Source organism: Cyanistes caeruleus, chromosome Z (genome assembly GCF_971803275.1).
Source record: "Cyanistes caeruleus chromosome Z, bCyaCae1.hap1.1, whole genome shotgun sequence".
Lineage (NCBI taxonomy): Eukaryota > Metazoa > Chordata > Aves > Passeriformes > Paridae > Cyanistes > Cyanistes caeruleus.
This window is the reverse complement of record NC_141732.1, coordinates 19913460-19935947: the sequence shown is the minus strand read 5'-3', so window position 1 is coordinate 19935947 and position 22488 is coordinate 19913460. Positions and strand designations below refer to the sequence as shown.

The window sequence follows — 22488 nt, the reverse complement described above, 5'->3', positions numbered from 1 at the left end:
GCTGTCCTTTTATCAGATACAACACCTGTGCACGAGCCAACCCACCAGAGGAAGAGCAAAAAAGGTAACAGGAAATGAAGACTTCCTAAACTCAGCCCATGAACCCTACTCACAGACTCTCTGTGTTTCATGCATTCCATCAGAACATGGAATAGACGACTGGACTGTTTATGTTCCAATCCAAATATGTTCTGAATCATCATTAAGATCTCATCCTTCACCTGAGGGCGCAGATCCCTGGAAATAAAATATACAATCAATGACAATTATATTTTAGATACTTCTTACCCACCCAAATGATGCTTCAGAAAAGATGAAACATAGGAGGAATTTCTTTTTTCTTTCTACTTTGTTGTCTTAATCCTTCTTTCAACACAAAGAAAAGTAATCCCATAACATAAATTATTAATCACAAACACGTTTGTTTTGAAATACGTATTTACTATTGAAAACACAATACATGGGTAAGTTAACAATTTTTTGGATTTTAAGGATTTTCCATGAGAGCAAAAATCCTTTATAGATTAAATAGAGCTAAAAATCGCTGGACATGATTTTTCTTTCTTTCAATAAGGAAGGAAAAATAGGCATAAAATGAAATTCCTTACTATTTGCTCATTAGGCTTCATATCTCTCCCACATTTTTCTCTTTTTTGTCTTTCTGTTAACCTTTCCATTCATATTTTCCTTTTTTTAATGGGAAGATTTTTTTTAAAATATCATAAATATAGGGTAAAAAGCAAGTGAAGAAAAGTGAAGAAAAAAGTTCTCAAACTACATACTAGGGACAAGTACCACATATCTAAAAGCATATTCAGAAAAGACAATGAGCAAACAATTAGGATATCAAATTTATTAAATAGTTCATTTTCTTAAATGGCAATGAACCCAGGGCACCTCTTTAGAATTAATTTTTTTAACCTAAAAAGCTCTTTGACTTTGAAAAACTTTCACATATACTATTAAATGGCTATACAAACATATATTTTTACGTCCAGTTTGGATGCAAAATTTTCACCAGGGTAGGTTCAATAGAACCTGCAGCTGAGACTGGACTGGTGGTGACACAGATACCTCGACAAGGGTGACAGATCTGGACTACCACCGAGTAACCCAAAGCCAAAAATGAGGAAACTTAGTCTTCTTTCTATTGCAACCTGAGGCTTCTACAGCGGTGACCCCCTGCTCTAGTCTCAAGAGTTTTGCACAATCCAAATCCAAGTCCACATACAGAATATTGATAGCTGGAGATATGGCTGAGCTGAAACAATTGCAAATACTCTTTGTCATGGTCATACATGAGTGTCACTCACCAAAGGTGAGAAATTTCATAACTCAGAGTAGCTACATGCAGTTTTCCCTCTTCAAAAAAGCCATAGTAAATTTGGCAGAATAATTATTTCAGCGATAGTTTGAGGCAGGGAAGATAGAAGCTCCGCTCTCCCATCACAGAAGTTAAAGCCGGCAAAAGACCAGAGAGGCATCATTACCAGAAGCATTAGAAATTGTCTCAGCAGTTCTGAGAGAGGGGTTTGCAGGTGCCTGCCAGCATGGCAGAGCAAGCAGGAGGAGCGTTATGCCACTACTCACCCCGAATCACCCGTGTGTTTGTGGGTAAACGCCAGGATATCCGCAGCTCTGCCAGTGCCCTCATAGACCACCACCGGGACAGCCGGGCTGGCCCTGACGTACTCCCACACCATCAGGATCACACTGGGGCCTCCCTCCAGCACCAGCCCCACTATGGGTACACCCTGGCCCATTCCTGTGGCAAAACACACCTAGCCAGTTATAAACACGTCTCTGTCACACACACAAAAGTCAAAACATACAGGAAATAAATACTTATACATGGCTGTGCTGCTATTGCATTGATTGACATTTGGGGAAGAAGTAAGATGGTTTAGTGGAGAGGAAATCGTGCCTTCACCATCTGTAATTTGACTTATATCTTTTAAGAATTTTAGAAACCTTCTTCAAAAGGTCCATGAAAAACTACCAAAAAAAGCATTGAGAAGAAAGAAACATCCTTCTAAATATCCTTCTTTCCTTTATAATAGCTGTCACATGCAAGAGCATTTGAAGCATGTTCAATATCCACATATTTACCAACACACACAGAAAAGTAATCAGGAATTTCTTCAGAGACTCTTACAGCAGCAGGGTATGTTTTTTTAAAAAAAGAGAAATTAATTTAAAGTACAATGCAATAGAAATGAAAGTGAAAGCCTGACTTGCAAGAGCTCATAGTAAGAAAATATGAGTCCAAGTAAGAAGCTCTATACAAGAACATGCTAAAAATTGGGTTGGTTTCAAAGTTTTTCAATTCAATATTGTGAGCAGATAAAAGAAGCAACATCAACATTATAATACTAATGTCTTTTTAACATACCTCAAGATTTAAATGACTAGGTAAGAGTGAACTTCCACAAACAATTTGTACAATCTAGTGCATAAAAGGAAATAATTGTCTATGTAATAAATATTTATTTAGTTGTTTCTTTACTATAACTCTTTTACTCTTTAAATAAATGGTGGAAGTTATGCAGTCTGTCAAATGTTGGCTAAAGGTTTTACTTTTGCTACTTCTTTGTTGATGTGCTTGAAGAGGTCACAGGCTTGCAACAGAGTGATGAGGGCAAAAGTGGTAAAAATTAATTCCATTGAATGTGACAATCTTTCCATCTCACAAAATGATGGGGAAGTCTCTAGCAGTGAAATAGCTACCACATAAAACTGTGAAGTGAGCAAATGCTCAATATTTACTAAACAAACAGAGTCATTTAGATGCTTCTGCAACAGACAAACCCATATGCAAGTTCATCCAAATGCATAATGCTTTATGAAACTACTGTCTTTTTCATTTTCCTAAGTTTTAGAGTTCAAGACATGTGCAATTAATTAACAAATTAACATTTGACTTCAGTGACAGCTATGGCAAATCAAGACGTACAATAACGTGAAATGTCAAGTACCTCCCATCTTTTAGAACAGGTTTTTCTGTCACAAAGCTAACCACAGCAATACTCACTTGTGTGTATTTTTTGAAGTGATATGTACTTCTCCAAATTCCTCCTGAGCATCATTTCATTCCCATACTTGCCTACTGTCCCATCATCTGCCATTAGAAAATGAGAATGCATGCTGTTGAGCGTACTCAGCTTGCTGAGTGGGTTACCAAGAGTCTGGTACAGGCAAACTACCTGAGAAAACCAAAATAAAAATGTCCTCAAAGAAACCAACAAAATTCCACCATTTATGTTCCCTCTCTTGTGTGTATTTCTTCATCACAGTGTGGCTGTTCAAAATTCTCAATCATGCTTTTTGAGCTACTCAAACATTTGATTCTTAGCATTTTATTCTTAACAGCAACAAGCCCATAATCACTACCTCAGAAAACACTTCTGATTAGGTTTGCAATCCTTAGAGTCACTGCCTAACATTCTTTGCAACAGCTAAAACACCATGGCATAGTTTCCCTGGATTGTATTCCCATTAAAAATATGTGACCTCACATTTGTGAGGAATGATTGCACCTTACTACTTAAGTGCTTTTAGACATTTGAGTAGATTATGCCCTCATATAAAGTCATAGTTTGTGAATATAAAATAGACTGTCAATAAAATAATACACCTATTAATCGCTTATTTGTGTACACTACTAACCTGACTGTTCATTCTGAATCTTAATATAGAAAAACATAATTTACAACCACAAGAGAGTTGCTTACATAATTACAAAATTTTAAAAATTAATGGCAATTTCCTGTAAGAAGTATTTTAAAGCTATTCTTTTATACACAAAAAGCAAAATACAGTGCCTCAACCTGCCACAAAATTCTGTTGCTGAGGAAAACCTAAGCCTCTATTACAGTAAAAAAAAAAATCAAACTAGTGAAGTTTATCTAGAAGAAAATCAAGTATGCAAGAAAACTCTAACATCCCATGAACATGTAGACTTTTATTATTAAAATGCATTCAACTCACATCTTTTCCAATGAGATCACTCTGATTCTCAATGATACCCCAAGGAGGAATCCCAATAGCACAGATCTTTCTCAGGTGTGGTGAGGCACGGCCTTTCAGCGCATCCCCCACATGCCTGCACACTCCTAAACAGATAAACAAACGATAATTTTGCTTCTAAATTCAGAGACCTGCTACAGGACACCAAGAAAGGTTTTGCACCGCTGAATTTATACTGTAGTTATGTTTCTATCAAAACCAAAACATCATGCCCAACTTGTATACTTGATGTACACTTCACAGCTCAGGTGTACCACTGCTTCAAACTCAGCACATATTTCTAATCAGCAATACTCTTACATGTTGCTAATGGTGCTTTTCACATCCATAAAACTTCATTAGTTACATAAATGCAACACAGGACAGTTCTCCTGTAAGATCACCAGACTGAATAATAGCTAAAGAAGTAAAACTTTCAGTTCCACAGTTTACTGACCTCTCTTGAGTTTTTGAGAATAGTCTAAAGGGATTTCCAGCTACTAATAGTCTAATTAATGGATTATCCTGACTAAAAACTTTATCAGTTATAAAACACAAGTTAAATTGGGCTTTGAAAATTGTTTCAAGAATACTAATCATAGTCCACAGAACCAAAATATTTTAATGAAGCAGATAAATTTACTGCAAATAAGTTCTGGCTATATGCAATGTTTCTTATTACATTCAGAACACTCTGCTCTTTAATTAAAATATTCAGAATGCCTGTCAACAGTAAACGAACATGATCCCACTCTTTGAATTATGCGCTGCTCTTTATACAAAAACAGCTTCATTTTGTATTAATGTATCACCAATTTTCAAACAATTTCACTCTATTTCACCTAAATGTACATGCTGTTATGCGAGGAAAAAACAACACCAACAACACCAAAAGCAAAGATAAGGAAAAATAATTACACTACCGCTGTTGATGCCTTCTGTAATTATCCATGCTCCTGTAGACTCAGCTGCCATCACCAGTCCTTTGCTGAAAACCTGCTTGACTTTTGAGGGGAGCTTGAAATTTTTAATGCCTCCATGAACAGAAATCACTAGCTTTGGCAATTCCATCTGCCATTCTTTAACCATCAGGTGCAACAGCTGATCCAAATTGCTATCATAAGAAAGTCTAATATACTGGAAAGGAAAGTAATGGGTGAAATAAACACTTTTTAAATACTTCAGGAGAAGAAACTGCAACACATTACAAAGGTCTAAGCATTAACATCCTGCAGATCTTGTAAAGGATTAGAGCTGTTATATTACCCTAACATGATAGCACAAAAATCATGTGAGCAATACAGACAGCATATCCCGAATCACAGTGAAGTTCAGCATAAAAATGTACACACATTTTAATCTGGTTTACTTTTAGATTCCCCTGCCCTCTTAAGACAAGAAATTTGACATGCATCCAATCCAATTTTTGCCATTCCTTGTCTTTCTTTTCTTATGGTTAAATTACAAAAATAAGTCAGACATATAAACACAGCACTTATTACCTTGGCATGGTAAGTGTGGTCTCCATCTTGAAAATTGATTGTACCAAAAGCATCTGTTGGACTCATCTTTGTGTGTTTTTGCACAGACCATTCTCCACCATCACTCTGAGAAGCAGCCTGATAAGCAGGCCAGCTGTATTCTATTCCTGGGTGTTCTCCAATCAGCCGTCCACAGCAACACCTCGCGTGAAAAATACAGAAATTATTTTATATCAAACTCACATTCAGATTTAGGATCTACATGTGAATAGCCCAAACAACTTCCTGCAAAGAAAAATGCTGCAGTTGTCTCACATGGAATGCAGTAAAAACTAACTGTGTGGAAAAAAAAAAAAAAAATGCAATAGCAAAATAACGTTGAATTACATCTTAATTATGTTTAGTTAGACATAGAATTTGTTCTCTACCTGAGGAGCACTAATATCAGTTTTGGGGGTTGGACTACAGTCTTCAAAGGTCCCTTCTGATCCAAACCATGCTGTGATTCTGTGTGATTCTGTAACAGTTTGAGAGTCCCCTACAGAAGTTCTGACCTGAGCAATGCAGTTTGGCTTTACTGGTCTTTTATGCTTCAGACAGCTGTAGGACATTGAGGTTTGCTATGAGTATTACTACCAGTTATTCTAAGTACTAAAGAAGGATCTAGGAGCTAGCCTCAACAATCAGGAGGATAATTTCAGGGTGACCTTTATATTAACCCTTGGAAGCCAGCGAAGTGCATATACAAAACACGTGGATTGAAGTGCAGTACTGAGGGAGATTGTCGTGGTTTGGGTGTGGTACTCCTCAGCTTAATGCTCCCACTGAGACTCTCCAAACCACACACCGCTCACTCACTCACCCTTTCTCTTCCCTTCTCACTGCAGCACACTGGAAAGAAGAATTGGAGACACAAAAGGTAAAGATCACAGAATGAGATAAGAACAATTTTCTGGAAACACCAGCAAGATAAGAGAAGGAACAGTAACAGCAGCAATACTAATAAGAGATGGCACAAGAAATGAACATTTCACACAGAAACCCCTCGACACCAGACAATACCTGACCACTCTATGCCAACCCAGAAAGGACCTTTTCAGCACATGGTATGACTCTTGGGAATAGTCCTGTCAGGGGCAGGAGTTGGACTCAATGTGGATCCCTTCCAACTCAGCATATTCTGTGATTCTCCCTGGGAGATTCCCTTTCCCTCACTCCCAGCAGTGATCTCAGGTGGTAGAGAATAACCCCTACGTCCTAGCCATTCCCCTCTTGGCTACTGAAAAAAAAAAACCTGTCCTGGCTGGAATGAGGACATTTTTCACCCCTTATTCTATTTCATCTGCCTCATGAAAAATCATACACCTTCCAATTATATACATACATAGATACATACAAACAGATACAAATACACAGGCTTAGGTACCATAGTCAATGGCTGTCCCTCCAAGATATCTGTCGAGTTCACTGAGCCCATGGCTGTGGGTTCTGTCTGTCCTAGATGTCTTCCAGGGCAGGAGGGCTGGTGAGCTGTCAAGCATCACAAGCTCATGACCAGTGTTTCTGGAGCAGCCCAGACTCACTGTCCATGGTAGGTATGGCACACAGTTTGTGTTTGGTGTCATTCCAAACAACAGCACACACACAGTTCAACATTATAGACTGTTCTCACTCAAAAACCAAATCCCCTTCCAGGTACACATCATGTTTCACAGTCCCTCTGTGTTATCTTCCAAGTGTACCCAGTCATTGAACAAAAATATTCCCATGGGTGGGCTTGCCTTTGCTTGAGACAGGACTAATCCAAGCTGTCTTCCCAAACATATTCCTCATATGTACCATGGGGACTTTATCCTTTTCTCCCCTTCTACAGTACAAGGCTTTGATTGGGCAGGGCAAGCTCAATTTGTAGAGTCTCTGGTATTAGCCAACCAGATGACCTTCCTAAATGCAGATCCCAGTGTTCGAAGGTCCAACCATCCATTGATTTCAGAGTGGTTTTAGCAGTCCCTTGTATCATTCAACTTTCCCAGAGGCTGGTGCATGACAGGGAACATGGTACCCACTCAACACTGTGCTCTCTGGACCAAGGGTCTGTGGAATCCATCTGCCAGGCCTCTCCATATTTATATATTTTAACTGTCCTCCCCCATACCACAGAGGCTTTACCTACTTGGTCTGCTGGATCACAGTGCATGTTTCACAGTTAGGGATCACTTGGGAAATAAAGTCCATGATGAAGTCCACCCCTCACTCATGAGTACATCTGTACTGCTGCATCTCTTCCCAGATAAGCTGAGGTGTCATGGGTCCAATGAGCCAGAAATAATTCACCCTTATGCTGCCAGTGCAGGTCCACCTGAGACAGTTTAATCTTGGCAGCCCAACCCACCCGTGCGCTGTTGTAACGTTCTTCAGCAGCCCCACTCCTGGTGTGTGTGGATCTGTGTGTATACATGGTGTGCTTTTACAGACAGTTTCTCTACATATGTCTTTCCACAGCTGAGCAGCCCATATGGGTTTATCTTTTCATTGCCTATTTATCTTTTCCTACCACTCAAGCCACCCCTACAGAGCATGTGCTACCATTCATGAGTCAATATAGAGGCAGACTGCTGGCCATTTCTCTTGTTCACTGATACCTAAAGCCACCTGGATATCTTTCAGCTCTGCAACCTGACTTGATACATCTTGTCCCTCAATAGCTTCTGCAGCTTTACACAGAATCACACACAGAATGACCAGGTTGGAAGAGACCTCCAAGATCAACAAGTCCAGTCCATGCCCTAACAACTCAACTAAATCATGGCACCAAGTGCCACATCCAGTCTTTTTTTAAACACATCCAGGCATGGTGACTGCACCACCTCCCTGGGCAGACTTTATCACCCCTTCTGTAAAAAACTTTTTCCTAATATCCAACCTATATTTCCCTTGGCACAGTTTAAGGCTGTGGCCTCTGGTTCTGTTGCCTGGAGAAAGAGACCAACCCTCACCTGGCCACAATCTCCTTTCAGGGAGTTGTAGAGAGTGATGAGGTCACCTTTGAGTCTCCTTTTCTCCAGGCTAAACAACCCCAGCTCCCTCAGCCGTTCCTCACAGGGTTTGTGTTCCCAGCCCCTCACCAGCCTTGCTGCCTCCTCTGGATGTGCTCAAGTGTCTCAACATCCTTCCCAAACTGAGGGGCCAGAACTGGACACAGAACTCCAGGTGTGGCCTCACCAGTGCTGAGTACAGAGGGAGAATGACCTCCCTGCTCCTGCTGGCCACACCATTCCTGACACAGGCCAGGGGCCATTGGCCTTCTTGGCCCCCAGGGCACAGGGCTGGCTCATGTCCAGCTGCTGTCACCAGCACCCCCAGGTCCCTTTCTGCCTGGGCACTGTCCAGCCACGCCATCCCCAGCCTGTAGCACTGCAAGGGGTTGTTGTGGCCAAAATGCAGGACTCAGCACTTGGACCTATTAAACTTCATCCCACTGGACTCTGTCCATCCATCCAACTATTCCAGATTTCTCTGAAGAGCCCTCCTCCCTTCCAACAGATGGACACAAGTTCCCAGCTTAGTGACATCTGCAAATTTACTAATGAAAGACTCAATACCCTCATCCATGTCATCAATAAAATACTGAACAGACCTGGCCCCAGCACAGACCCCTGGAGGACACCACTGGTCACTGGCCCCCAGCTGGATGCAGCCCCACTCACCACCACTCTCTGGGCCCAGCATCCAGCCAGTTCCTAACCCAGCACAGAGTGCTCCTGTCCAAGCCATGGGCTGCAGCTTTTCCAGGAGTGTGCTGTGGGAGACAGTGTCAAAGGCCTTGCTGAAGTCCAAACAGACACATCCACAGCCTTTCCTGCATCCACCAGGAGGGTCACCTGGTCATAAAAGGAGATCAGGCTGGTCAAACACGACCTACCCCTCCTAAACCCATGCTGGCTGGGTCTGATCCCCTGGCCATCCTGTAAGTGACGACACTCAGTATAAACTGCTCCATTACCAGGTACTGAGGTCAGCCCAACTGGCCTATAATTACCAGGATCCTCCTTCCCACCCTTTCTGTGAATGGGTGTCACACTGGCCAGCCTCCAATCATCTGGAACCTCACCAGTGAGCCAGGACTGCTGATAAATGATGGAGAGCAGCTTCACAAGCTCATTTGGCAACTCCCTCATCACCTTGGGATGGATCCCATCTGGTCCCATAGATTTATGAACATCCAAGCAGCTCAGCAGGTCTCTGACTGCCTCCTCTTGGATAACAGGGGGCCATTCTGCTCCCTGACACCATCTGCCAACACAGCAGGACACCTGTCCTGAGGACAAGCCATCTTCCCACTAAAGACTGAGGCAAAGAAGGTGTTAAGCACTTCCACCTTCTCATCTGCAGTTACTAAATTCCTTCCCACACCCAATAGACAATAAAGGCTGGTCTTACCCTTCCTTTTACCATTAATATATTTGTAAAAACAGTTTTTATTATCCTTTACAAAACCTGCCAAATTAAGATGGAACTGAGCTCTGGCCTCTCTAATTTTTTTCCTACATGCCCTAGCAACCCTCTTAAATAGTTCTTGAGAAACCTGACCCTCCTTTCAAAAATGCTACATCCTCTTTTTACTCTTAAGTTCCTTCAAAACCTTGTTGCCCATCAGGCCAGACTTTGCCTCATCAGCTCATCTCTCAGCACTCAGGGACAGTCTCTTCCTGTGCCCTCAAGATCTCTGTTTTGAAGCATGCCCACCTTTCCTGGACTCCTTTGTTTTGAGGGCAGCTTCCTAAGGAACTCTCTGAATAAGTCTCCTAAATAGGACAAAGTCTGCCCTCCAGAAGTCCAGTGTAAAAGTCTTATTTTTGTTCCTCCTGATTTCCCAAATATCAAGAATTCTATATATAATTTCATGATCACTGTACCCCAAGCAGCCTCCAACCACCACGTCTCCCACCAGCCCATCTCTATTTGCAAACAACAGGTCTAACATAGTCCCTCCCCTGCTGGGCTCACCCACCAGCTGTGACAAAAAGTCATCCTCCACACACTCTGAGAACTTCCTGGACTGCCTCTTTTCTGCTGTGTTAAGTTCCCAGCAGATGTCTGGCAGGTTGAAGTCACTTACAAGAACAAGGGCTGGTGACCCTGAAACATTCTCCAGCTGACTAAAGAATAAGTTGTCCACCTCTTCTTCCTGGTTGGGTGGACAATAACAGACTCCCGGTAGGATGTCAGTCTTGTTGGCCTTCCCCTTAATTCTTACCCACAGGCACTCAACTTCATTGTCATTAGTTTCAATACCTATGGCATCAAAAACCTCCCTAATATAAAGGGCCATCCCTCCACCTCTCCTCCCTTCCCTGTCTCTTCTCAAGAGCTTGCAGCCACTCAGTGCAGTGCTCCAGCTATTTGAGTCATCCCACCACGTTTCTGTGATGGTGACTACATCATAGCTCTGCTGCTGTACCACGGCCTCCAGCTCCTCTTGTTTGTTACCCATGCTGCTTGCATTGGTGTACATGCACCTCAGCTGGGCTGCTGATTTCACCCCTAACTCAGGTTTACCACCCTTGGGCCTGCTTCCAGACAGCCCAGCTGCATCCCCTTCCCCCTTCTAACCTAGTTTAAAGCCCTCTCAATGAGTTCCACCAGTTCATGAGCTAAAATCCTTCTGCTCTTAACAAAGAGATGGAGACCATTCAGTTCCAGCAGGTTACATGCTGAAAATGTTGCCCCATGGTCAAAGAACCCAAAATCCTGCTGATGACACCAGCCCTTGAGGCACTTTTTGATACTGTAGGCTCTCCTATTCTATTAGTGGTTTTTCTCCACCACCAAAGGGACTGAGGACTACCTGTGCTCCTGCCCTATCAACCACTTGATCCAGTGCCTCTGGCTCAGCTGCAGTTGAGTGACTGCAGTGTCTCTTGCTTTGCTTTCCTTGTCCTCCCCCTGAGGGCACTTTCTAGCATTGAGCAGTGTTTGGTAAAGAGCAACCAGAGCCCAGCACATTGTATAACTTCTCACCTTCCTGGAACTGCCACAGCATTTCTCCATGATATATTTTATCATTTTGACAAGGCCCTATAGTTGTGCAGAGGTGAACTTCCAAATCACTGGATAAGTCTTCCAAATACTGGCCCACGTCCCTCCACATTGCATGCCACTCATGACTGTCCACCCTTGCAGCAGAACTCCAAATAACCCTCCCCAGAAATCTCTTTCTTGACTCTAGCTGTGGTGTGGATCATACTGAGGGACCTGGCAGACTTAGCAACAAGAACACGGTTTCCTCAATATCTAAAAGTAATCCAAAAATTCTCCAAAGCTGTTGTAGCAGGAGAAAAATGGGATGAAAACCTGGAGAAAATCATCTTACCCATGTCTTGATATGATTACTAATGGAGTCCCAAAGGTAGCGCCCAAGATAAGGTTAGGAGAGCACCACTGAATACAGATCACAAATGACCACCATTGCCCTCGATGCTATGATGCCATAAGCTGATATCACACAATAATGGAACAAAGCAATCTTGATTCTTCTCCCTACTTAGAGAAAAATCATTTTAAGGAGCACATGTGGTAGCATACATGGTGCTGGTACCGCAGCCACGTGAACAGACCTAGTAACATTTTGAGCAGTGCTTCCATACCTACAGCAACAAATACTGAGAGCAAAGTTGTTTCCAACCAGCTCTGCCCTGATCAGCTGTTATCTCAGCTCTTCCTGCCACTCATTAGGTGCCAAAAAAGGCTGGCATGTTTTAGGAATGGTAATACATGGTTTGGGAAGGAGGTTGAGACACTTGAGCACATCCAGAGGAGGCAGCGAGGCTGGTGAGGGGCAGGAACACAAACCCTGTGAGGAATGGCTGAGGGAGCTGGGGTTGTTTAGCCTGGAGAAAAGGAGACTCAAAGGTGACCTCATCACTCTCTACAACTCCCTGAAAGGAGATTGTGGTCAGGGGGGTTGGTCTCTTTCTCCAGGCAACAGCTGACAAAACCAGAGGACACAGCCTTAAACTGTGCCAAGGGAAATATAGGTTGGATATTAGGAAAAAGTTTTTTACAGAAAAGGTGACGAAGTACTGGAATTTTCTGTGTGGTAAAATGCAGAAAGGTGCAGTAAGGTGCAGTCACCGTCCCTGTATGTGTTTAAAAAAAGACTGGATGTGGCACTTGGTGCCATAGTTTAGTTGAGATGTTTGGGTTGGGTGGGACTCGATGATCTTGAAGGTCTCCTCCAAACCTGTGATTCTGCAATTCTGTGATTCCCCAGTTTGGTGTTCCCACTGAAACATGTTAAACCACGTACTTTGCCCACTCCTCCTCCCCCTGTACTTTCCCCTCTTGGGGCTGAGAGGGGGACTGGAGGCACAAAAGGTAAAGATCATGGGTTAAGATAAGAACAGTTTGCTGGAAACAGCAACCAGACAAGGAAATGAACAGTAACAACCAACTGATGACAAGGGGCACAAAAAATGAATGATTCACACAGGAAGCACCTGACAATAGACAAGACCCCACTACCTCGATCCAGAAGGGACCCCTCCTCCCCAGAAGAGATTCCCTTCCCCCCAAGCCTTGGCAATGACCTGACTCAGAGAAAAACCTCTGCATCCTAGTCAGGCCCCTGGTTGGCTTCTGCAAACAATTAACCCTGTCCTGGCCAGAAACAGGACAGAAAGATACCAGAAACTCAGTTAGCATTGAAGGTTTGCATCTGGAATAATAACCCAGATTCCAAATTCAATCACTGTTCTCACACAGGTTTCAACAGGCCTCAGTGTCTTCTACAGGACTACAGTGTAATTTATAGTGACAGCTGACAGTCCAGCTCTCCTTTAGACATTTCACAAGTTAATATACCCTAGGAAATGGAGATAAATTCTTTTCTTTCCTCTTTTAAGAAATGAAACATCTTTCAAAAACCCAAATGCAGCGACTGCCTTAGGCCTCAACTGTACTATTTGTCCATTTAGGGGCAGGTTGGATGTAAACATCTGCGAGATGTGCATTCTAAAAGAGTTTTCGGTGGAGATGAGTGAGAACTAACTGGTGACAAAGAAACAGATTTTTAAAAAAACCAAACAACCAACTAACCAACTAACCAGAACCAAAACCCAAAACAACCTGAAGGTGACTAAGGAGGTGAGCTGCACTAAGTAAGGCATTTCTTGATACCCAGAAGATACTATGAAATTAGGTCTGCACTCCATTTTTCAACCCAGGCAAATTATATTTGGTTGATTCAATGCTCTGCAAAAGCAAATGGGAGAAGGAAGCCTCCTACACTCTGGGAGACGTGGCCGAAGGTGGAGTGGCACCAGCAGGCTGAGATGATGTTTGAGTCAGGATAGCACAGAAGCACTCGTTTCACAGATCCCAGGGTGCTGAGGGAGGTGGTGATGCCCTTGTACAGCCAGATTCCAAGGTTGTGAAGATCAAGGTGTCCCCAGTGACTGGTGAAAGGCAAATGTCATGCATCAAAATAGGCAAAAGCCATCCTGTGGAACAGCAGCCACCATCCGGCCATAGGTCTGAGGTAAAATCAAGGAGTGAGACCTCCTGGAGCCCACATCTGGACACAGGAAGGAGGAGACAGTGACAGGAAACAGTAAGCAAGCATTTACCCTGGGTCAGTCCTGCCTGACCCACCTCACTGCCTTCTGCAATATAATGGTGGGGATGAGAGGAGAGCACCTGCCTTGGCTCTAGGCAGGCTTCTGTAGCTGGGCTGTGACATTACAGAGGGAGGGATGACAGGCTGGTGGGTGAGGACATGGCTGGGTGGTGGGCCAGTCCCAAGAAGGGTTCCTCAGGTCTGTACAGGGCCACTCCTGCAACCTGGAGAAAGGGATGGAGGGGATGCGCAGCCCTAGGAATGGGGCAGCTGTGGGACACAGGTGTCAGTGGGCTAAGCCAGGGTCATCCGTGTGCCTGGGCAGCAATGAAGTGCCTGGGATGGTGTGAGGGGACAGCAGGGTCCATCCTCTCTGCTTGGTGCTTCTCAGCCCCTGTCTGGGTATCACCTCCAACTTCAGTCAACAACACAGGAGAGACAGCAGCAGGGTGGAGAGACTTTAGGGGCAGAGTGATTATTCTGGCGACACATGGTGGAATTGGAGCCCTCAGTCTCTGAGGAGAGGCTGTTGGACAGGGGATGGTTCGCTGGGATGAGAGATGGCTTCAGGGGCTCCAACAGCACACCCAGCACTGATAGGATATGATACTGATAGGATGGGATACAGAAGATGTAGATAGGCTCTTCAGTCATGTATGGCAGGAGGGTGAGAGGCAGCAGCACGGCTGAAACATGGCAGTCTGAGGCTGGAAATAAGAAGAAGCCTTTTTTCCAGGAGGACAACCTAGTGGTGGAGTAAGCACCTGGGGAGGGTGGGTCATCTCCATCCCTGGGGCTTTCACACAACTGAGTGAAGCATCCTCATCTGACCTCCCCAGCATACTGGAGACCACGTCCCTGACAGCCTGAGCTGCTCTGTGATCCTATGGATATATGGATATGGATTGATACAAAACACCTTTGCAATGACTTGGCCTTTTTGCCTCAAATGCTAGCCAAGCTACCAGAGAATGTCAGGACATCATCAGTAACATAAAAGCAGGCTACTAGAAAAGTCACACTTGGAGCAACAGGGAAAAACCCAAAGGGTTGACACTGACATAAAAGTAACTGCAGGAATCAGACTACAGTACCTAGTGCCCTAACAGGCAGCAAGTTAGAAGCTGTGTCTAAAACTTATGCCTTAAAGGCAATACATATAGACAAGTTGCAAGAACATCTCAGATGTATAAGGATGCAGGAAGTTGACACCTCACTTCTGAATACTCATGTGGTGAGTCCATTCTAACTGCTGTCTGGGATGTAAGTACTGCATAGAAAAGCAGAGATTCATTTCAGCTCACCAGGGGAGTGTGGACAAAGGTGCGGGTAAGTTACACAAATTTGATTAGCTACTTCTAAATGGAGTAATTCTACTTAGAATTAGCAAATTAGTTGCATAACTCATTCACAAATTGTTTCCATTCACAAACTGCTCGCAAACTTTGGAAGTTCTCTACAAAAGAAATCATTAAGAGATTTTGTTTGCCTACAATATTAGGTTGAATTATAGTAGGCATCAAGTATATCCACATGATTCTTAGACTGTTGTGGAATACTAGAGAACTCAGAAGGCCCAAACCCTGTTTCATTGCTGATCTAGTTAATACAATATAACCAGTCACAAGAAATATGAAAATATATGGAAATTATTTGTCCTTGTTAGGAACAGAAAAATTCTCACAGAAGAAAGCTCTCTGTGCACTTTGACATACTCAAGAAGACAAGAAGAATTAACATTTGGAAAATACACTTAAGGGCTGACTGAAATATACATTAGATACCCACACGCATTCTGCAAACACAGACCAACAAACTCGATTCATGTTAATCTAAACAGCATGAAAGTGGTCAGCAAAAACTGAAAGAAAAGACTACAAGATAAAAGACATACAAAGATACAGGATGTCTTGACAGAGAAAAGTGAAAGAAAAAAACAAATCCATCCAATGGAGTGCATATTTCCCGTTTCTCTTCCTCTGTCTCCTGGTGCTGTATTCACATTTATGCAGCTAAACTGTGTTTGACCAGGAGGCTGATTTGGTGAAAGCTACTCTTGATTTGGTTTTCCACTTCTGTGGGTTAATTTTTGTCCTACTGGTCTTCCCAGACTGATTAACAACACGCTCACTCTGAGAGGAGAGAGGGGGAGGAGCACAGAACTGCTGTAGTCTGGATTGAGATGAAGTTAAACTACTATATTTTGAAGGACAGTGTAACTTTAGTTGCAATGCCCAGGTGAGTATCTGCAGGTTAGCAGGCATTAAAACACCTCCTGCATTTCTTCTCTTGGAAGACCTGTAAAAATCTCTTAATGTCTACTCTTCTGCTCTAAAGCAAGACATACACGAGACTACTCTCTTAGGAGGAGCTCAGACTTCCTGAAAAGAAACGTACATCAGTCGCCTTACAAGGTGCATATCAGCCCTTTACAGTGATTTGATTTTGAGAGTAACTGATTTACTCTTTGTAAAACTTAATTCTTGTAAATCTTAGAAGCAAAACAAAATGTGAAGAATAATGAAAGGCAGATAATCATGTTAACACTGATCATGGGACTACTTGACACCAGCTTGCTAGTCATCAGTTATTGCCTCAGCCACCAGGTGCCATTAACACAAAACAAATGAAAGTTGAACTTTTTGTTCCAGTAACTGATAATGTATTATCATAAATACGCAGTGCCAAGATGTAATACTATCTGAATGGCAAATATTGGATCAAAACCAGCAATTAATACAGGTCAAAAAAAATACAATTTTCTTGAAAAAAGCACAATTCAAAGGCACCAAAGTGATTGAATTTTTGTTGTTTGTCTTCCCAAAAGCTGAGGCTCAGAATTCTCACTGCAGAGAAGGTGAAAAATCTTGAAAAAACTATTATCAGGGATGCTTCTTTTACCCTTTTTCTTCTCCCTTCATTTTCTTTTTCATTCCAAAATTCTCACTGTTTTCTATTGCTATAGACTCGCTATTCTCATATAATCTGGGATATAGCTGGAATTTACTCTTATTTAAAAATACATTTCTGCCTTTCATTCCTCAAGAGGAGATTAAAACAAAATCATACACACAAGGTATTTGGGTAGAATTTTCTATTGCAAATAAATCAAAAGTTATCACACAATTTATTCTACCTATATTTATGCTAAGCATTCTCCAGCACAACCCTAGAAAAGCTGTTTTCAGCTTAAACAAGAAAAATATTTCTCTTGTCATTGCTTCCTTGACTAGGATTGCCTATTACTAGGTCACTATAAAATTAGTACATATATATTTATGCACTCTTACCTGATTAAATTCTGGCACACCTGGCATCCTGCAGGACATCTGTGGTAAAAGGTGGGTAATTAACATATGCTTGTGTAAAATAAGACAGCTTTTAATGCTATTCTTACAATATCAATTCAACAGTGAAAGAATTCTCATCAGCAAAACAAGGCTGCCATCTCCACCATTAACACCTGGAAAAAGTACTGGATTACCTCAGTGATTCGTTTGGTATTTCACAACTCAGACTCTATGTCAGATATGCATTTCGTAGATGAATTACCTATCTTGCAAATGCTACACTATCCACGTGATCAAAATTACAAGTTTACATTCTCAGAACCTGATCTCTTCACATTTGTCCAGGCCACACCATCTGCTAGATATGTAATACAGAATGCCAAGTCAAGTTTGCTTCCTCAGGTCCTAAAGCACAGGTTGAGGATTTTATCTCTTTCTTATTCTTTTCACACTCTACACCAGTATGATCAGAAATTCCTGTATCAGAAGACTGTGATTAGCAGCAGTAATTATTCTGAGGAAGGGGGAAATGGTACAGCAGTAACTCCTTGTAGCTCAGTCTCTTAATTTGATACCATACCTGTTTTTGTTACCAGTCTGAGAGCAACAAATCTAAAAAACATAGTAAGGTTAACTGCTGCCAACTTCTAATTCAAATGAATAGTTTCATTTAAACCAGACTGGGGATGGGATCCATGAAAACCCAGAGACCAGCAGTCATTGACTCTGACATTGAAAAACACCATCCAAACCAAACACAATGCCCATAAAAGGTTATTCTGATTTTTTTTTTAATTAATAGAAAAAAGAGAAATTCCTTGTTTTACCTGTGTGGATCTTTTGAGCTGGGAATAATGTGCACACATTCTCTTTTACTGAAGACCTCTTCGATCCAAGATTTGGGGGGCTAAAAAGACATTTCAAATAAAAATGCATTCCTGAACTTCAGAGCACAATGTCAAAAAGTTGCACTGTAATGAAAATTTGGCCAGTATATAGATGACTCAGAACTATTCCAGGTGTTACACTATGTTAGGTGTAAGACTACAGCTCTGAACAGTCATAGCCCTTCACCTCCAAGTTTTACAGAATCTCCCAAGATCAATATTTAAATTTATTGCCACCATGAAAATTTAGATATTCTGTCAAACACAGGTGCAATAGAGCAAGTGGCAAGGATGAATCAAAATTTCTTTTAAAACTGCACTCTCCTGCCAGAAGACTAGCAAACTGCAATTTTAATAAAGCTGTGTCAAAAAAAAAAAAAAAGAGGCAAGATTTTCAATTTACCTGAAAGAAATGGTTGAGCCCTTTCATAACTCTTCATAGGGTCAAGAACAGATACATTCTGCTTACATTTTGCTGAACTAGGTCCAGAGTGAAGTGCAAAAGCAGGGACCTAGACCTAGGACTCAGGGTGCATGGCAGATGGGCTTTCTCCTCTGCTTCCTGGTATGCTGTGTCAGTGATGCTTGTTACAGCTCAGAAAACTGAACAGCCACTATAGCACACAGACTTATTTTTCCTTTTCAAAGAATCTCACTGTAAGTCTTTGAACCTTTCTCTTCAGCTCTATCAGGATCAAATTCCCTGAAAGGAACAGTAATTGTTGGATGCTAAGCTTTGAAATCTCTGTGACTTCAGTAATTATTCTTAATTTTTAAAGGTAAAGTCTTCACTTAGTATGTAAAATTTACAGCAGAATCTTAATATACATTTCTTAATCTAAGGCTCTACTTAGGTTTTTAGACTCATTTTAGACTCATCAGGAAAAGGGGCTTGAAATGTCATACTTTTTTACAGTCATCCATGACTTCATCAGGGCTGGGCATGTAAAAATGAAAAGAGAAGACTTCTGAACAGCAGACTTTTCTAGTCTAGCTCTTGATTCCTAGTTTTGTAGAAGACCTCTGCAGCATGCACATCTCCTTTCACAAAACTCTGATTAATGTTCTGAAACTGTCATAATTTAATTAAATTTCAACCACAAATTAAAATGTTTCCTGTCACTACAGTGAGGTACATAAACCTCAGCCATCACTGACACGTATCCTTTTCACCATCAAATCCTAAAGGAGACAAAAATACAGCTGCTTTCCTCCTGGTTTTCCTCTAAAGTAGTCCTGAGACCTTTGTTTGGGAGTTTTGGCTTCTCTTTTCTCACCAGTCTGAGGATTAGGCTTGCTGCTTATAATTCCCTGCCACAGAAGAGGCTTTGGAGATTTCTAGACTGATTTAGTCAATGGAGTGGCAAGAGTTTGGCTCTGAAATTTAAGGCACATGAGTAGTTTTTAGAAAATTGCTTTTAATCACTTTTCCAATATCTTTAATGTCTGAGATCCTTGCATAATATGGTATTAAAGGGACACTGTCAGGTCAAAATGTTCAAAAATTAAGGTTTCCAGAAGTAAAGAAAGAGATCAGAGTGTAAAATATAGGAAAACACACACACCACCCATTTATTTCGAATACTTTCTGTTGAGTAGTGAGAGCAGACAAAACCTAAAAACCCAGCCTAGCACAGAGGTGCTTCAAAATGCAGGAGAGGGCTATCAGCAAGGAGAGCAACCGTGCCACCACCTCACTGGGGTGGCTGGTGCGCAGAGCTTGGCCCACCAGCCCCCAGGGACAGAGGGACAGCCCTGTGATCCTCTGCTGTGCTGCTCCCCTCGCTGAAATCACTGCCCGTCCATCCAGCAGAAACATGTGAATGCCTCAGTTTTTGCTTCTGCTTTCTCCTGCCTGAGCCCACACACCCCTCCACCACCAACCCTGCTAAGGCTTGCCCAAGTCAAAGCCTGTAGACAAACACTGCTAAGTAGGGGGCTCATGTACACTCTTCCTGCCCTGAAATTAGCTTTACTAAACCAAGAGCTGCAAGAAACATTCAGCTCCTTCAAGACCAGACAATAACCACTGTCCACTGGTCAAGTACCAAATTCAGGATAACTAGGCTAGACTGTAAATACAAAACAACAATCTTTTATTATCCTTATATGTACTTATGTCCTCTTTAGGGTGAAAGGCATAGATACACATATTTTCTAATTAAACACCGTGCTGCTCTGGACACTGCTCAATTCCCTGCAAAAGAAAATTAAAAGGCACACATCTTCATGGCAGAATAATTTCATCCATTATTGGAACACAATCAGTTTTTGGACAAAACAACAGCAATTGATTTTAATGACACATCGGAGCTCCAGACAGGTGCAGGTAATTAGAAATCACACAATGACTAGCCAGTTTACATAACAGGTTAGTTCATTTAGGCAAATGTACAAAAAGTACAGTTGTGCTGGAAACTGCAGAGCAATCAAGTTGTAAGTAGCTTACTGAAACTGCAACAAAATTGTACTGATAACAGAGAAACACAGTGGCTTAGCCAACACAGTACTTGAAGAGCTGAAAAGTTCTGTCAAGAACCATACCTCAGCTCTGCATATACTCTGTGTTTAGTGAAACCAGTACACAATGTCATTTTCCAAGAACTGGGGTTTCCTGAAGGAACTTAACTACTAGGGCCTGTATTTCTACATTGTTGAACAGGTTTGTCAAATTTTTAGCCAAAAAAATATAAAAGTTGTGCATCGTATACAACTTTTATACAACCTTTTCTTACCCTCAAATTATTAAGTGAAAGCAAGCACCTTTTAAAAAGGCAACACATAATCATCGGGCTGATAGAATTGCCTCAGTACTCAAGCATACAGTACCTGAAAAGAGCCTTACTGATGATGTCAATAATCAGAAACACCTGAAAGACCCAAACTGACTTTTAGTGCCTGTGAAGGAAGGTGGTACTACTTTCAGGTGTCTGTGAGAAGTCAGCATGGTGCAGTCTGTGACCAGCCTTTATTCAAATACATCAGAGGGGAGAAAAAACTTCCCCTTATTGCAGGTAGTGCAAGAATCCCACTGCAAGCAGAGTGTGCTAAAGTATCTAAAACCCTTCCAAAATTAACTTCACATATAGCAAGTCACTTGCAGTAACATTAGATGCCTGAAATGCAGCCAGAGTTCCTGTAAACTACTACTCAAGACTATTTCACAAGAGCTTAAGCACACCGGTATGTCTTGAACCCTTCCTTACCCCTGGAAACTCTACATGGCTTCATTACCAACTGGTTATTGCCAGCATTAAAGAGATTTCCAACTTAACAGGCTGTCTCACATAAGCTTTTTGGAGCAGGAACTTTGTGGTTCAGCATCCACTCCATGCATGCTTATGGTATGAAGTAATGTAACAATTGATTGCTAAACAAAGAACACCACTCTGGGTCCACGTAGGGTAGAAGAACATTGCAAAACTCCAGGGCCACATGCAGTAAAATATGAACTCATGAGAGGTTTTCAATGACCTCTCAGGTCTTCCAGAGTTTTCTTGTGTTCAGGCCACCCTGTCACAGGACAAGCACCCGGCTCTCCAAGACAGACATGCTGTGGTTCTTCTGATCTCCATCACTACAATACATCAGTGAATCTGTAACTAACTGGCAGCTTTTGCTTTTCCAGTCTTTCCTACCTACTTCTTTGCCCTAGTGTTTGGGATTCTGCACATCTGTGGAAATACAGTTATAAGCAACTGAATTCACCAGAAAATTTTCAGCACTAAAATTCACTAAGATTTGAAAAATACTGTGTGAATAAATTTTGTTTGAGTGCTTCCACTGTTCACCCGTCCAGACTACAGATCCAGTAACACTGAGATGCTTTTATATTTTCTCACTTTGAAGACAGTATATAATTTCAGGTCACAGTAGAATTTCTGTGATTATTTCCTGGTAACCAATTCAAACTCATCCACTGGAAACATATTCTTAGGTGCTCACAAATACAGCACAAACAGTAACAGAAGTCACCTGTGCTTGCAGGGTAAATGCAGACCCAAATCAGGACAGGATTACAGAACTTCTTATAACTCATCAGTCATTCTGATCAATCTCTGAAGAGAGATTTTAGGGATTTTTTTCCTCAGAAAAAAAAAGTAGCATGTTCACTTTTCAGAAATGCATAAATTCAATCTTCACTCAGCAGAGTGCTATAGCATTTTCTTTCACAGTTAATCAACTGTACTTAAAAGCTAAGTAGGTAT

At 41.8% G+C, this 22488-nt stretch overlaps 1 protein-coding gene across 5 annotated transcripts in view; it reads right to left on the bottom strand.

Annotated features, from left to right (window-relative positions):
* The window catches only part of TRPM6 (transient receptor potential cation channel subfamily M member 6), a 91887-nt gene that overhangs the window by 54606 nt on the left and 14793 nt on the right, over positions 1 to 22488 (bottom strand). For 4 of the 5 annotated variants that reach the window (XM_023944834.2, XM_086869833.1, XM_086869834.1 and 1 more), the window contains exons 2-9: positions 18221 to 18300; positions 17394 to 17432; positions 5508 to 5688; positions 4929 to 5142; positions 3988 to 4112; positions 3032 to 3203; positions 1591 to 1765; positions 114 to 237 (exon numbers count right to left, since the gene is read on the bottom strand). In XM_023944834.2, coding sequence (XP_023800602.2) covers positions 114 to 237; positions 1591 to 1765; positions 3032 to 3203; positions 3988 to 4112; positions 4929 to 5142; positions 5508 to 5688; positions 17394 to 17432; positions 18221 to 18300 — 1110 coding nt within the window. Of the gene's footprint in view, positions 1 to 113; positions 238 to 1590; positions 1766 to 3031; positions 3204 to 3987; positions 4113 to 4928; positions 5143 to 5507; positions 5689 to 17393; positions 17433 to 18220; positions 18301 to 22488 lie in introns of those variants that run through there. The other variant, XM_023944837.2, reaches the window with a different exon arrangement.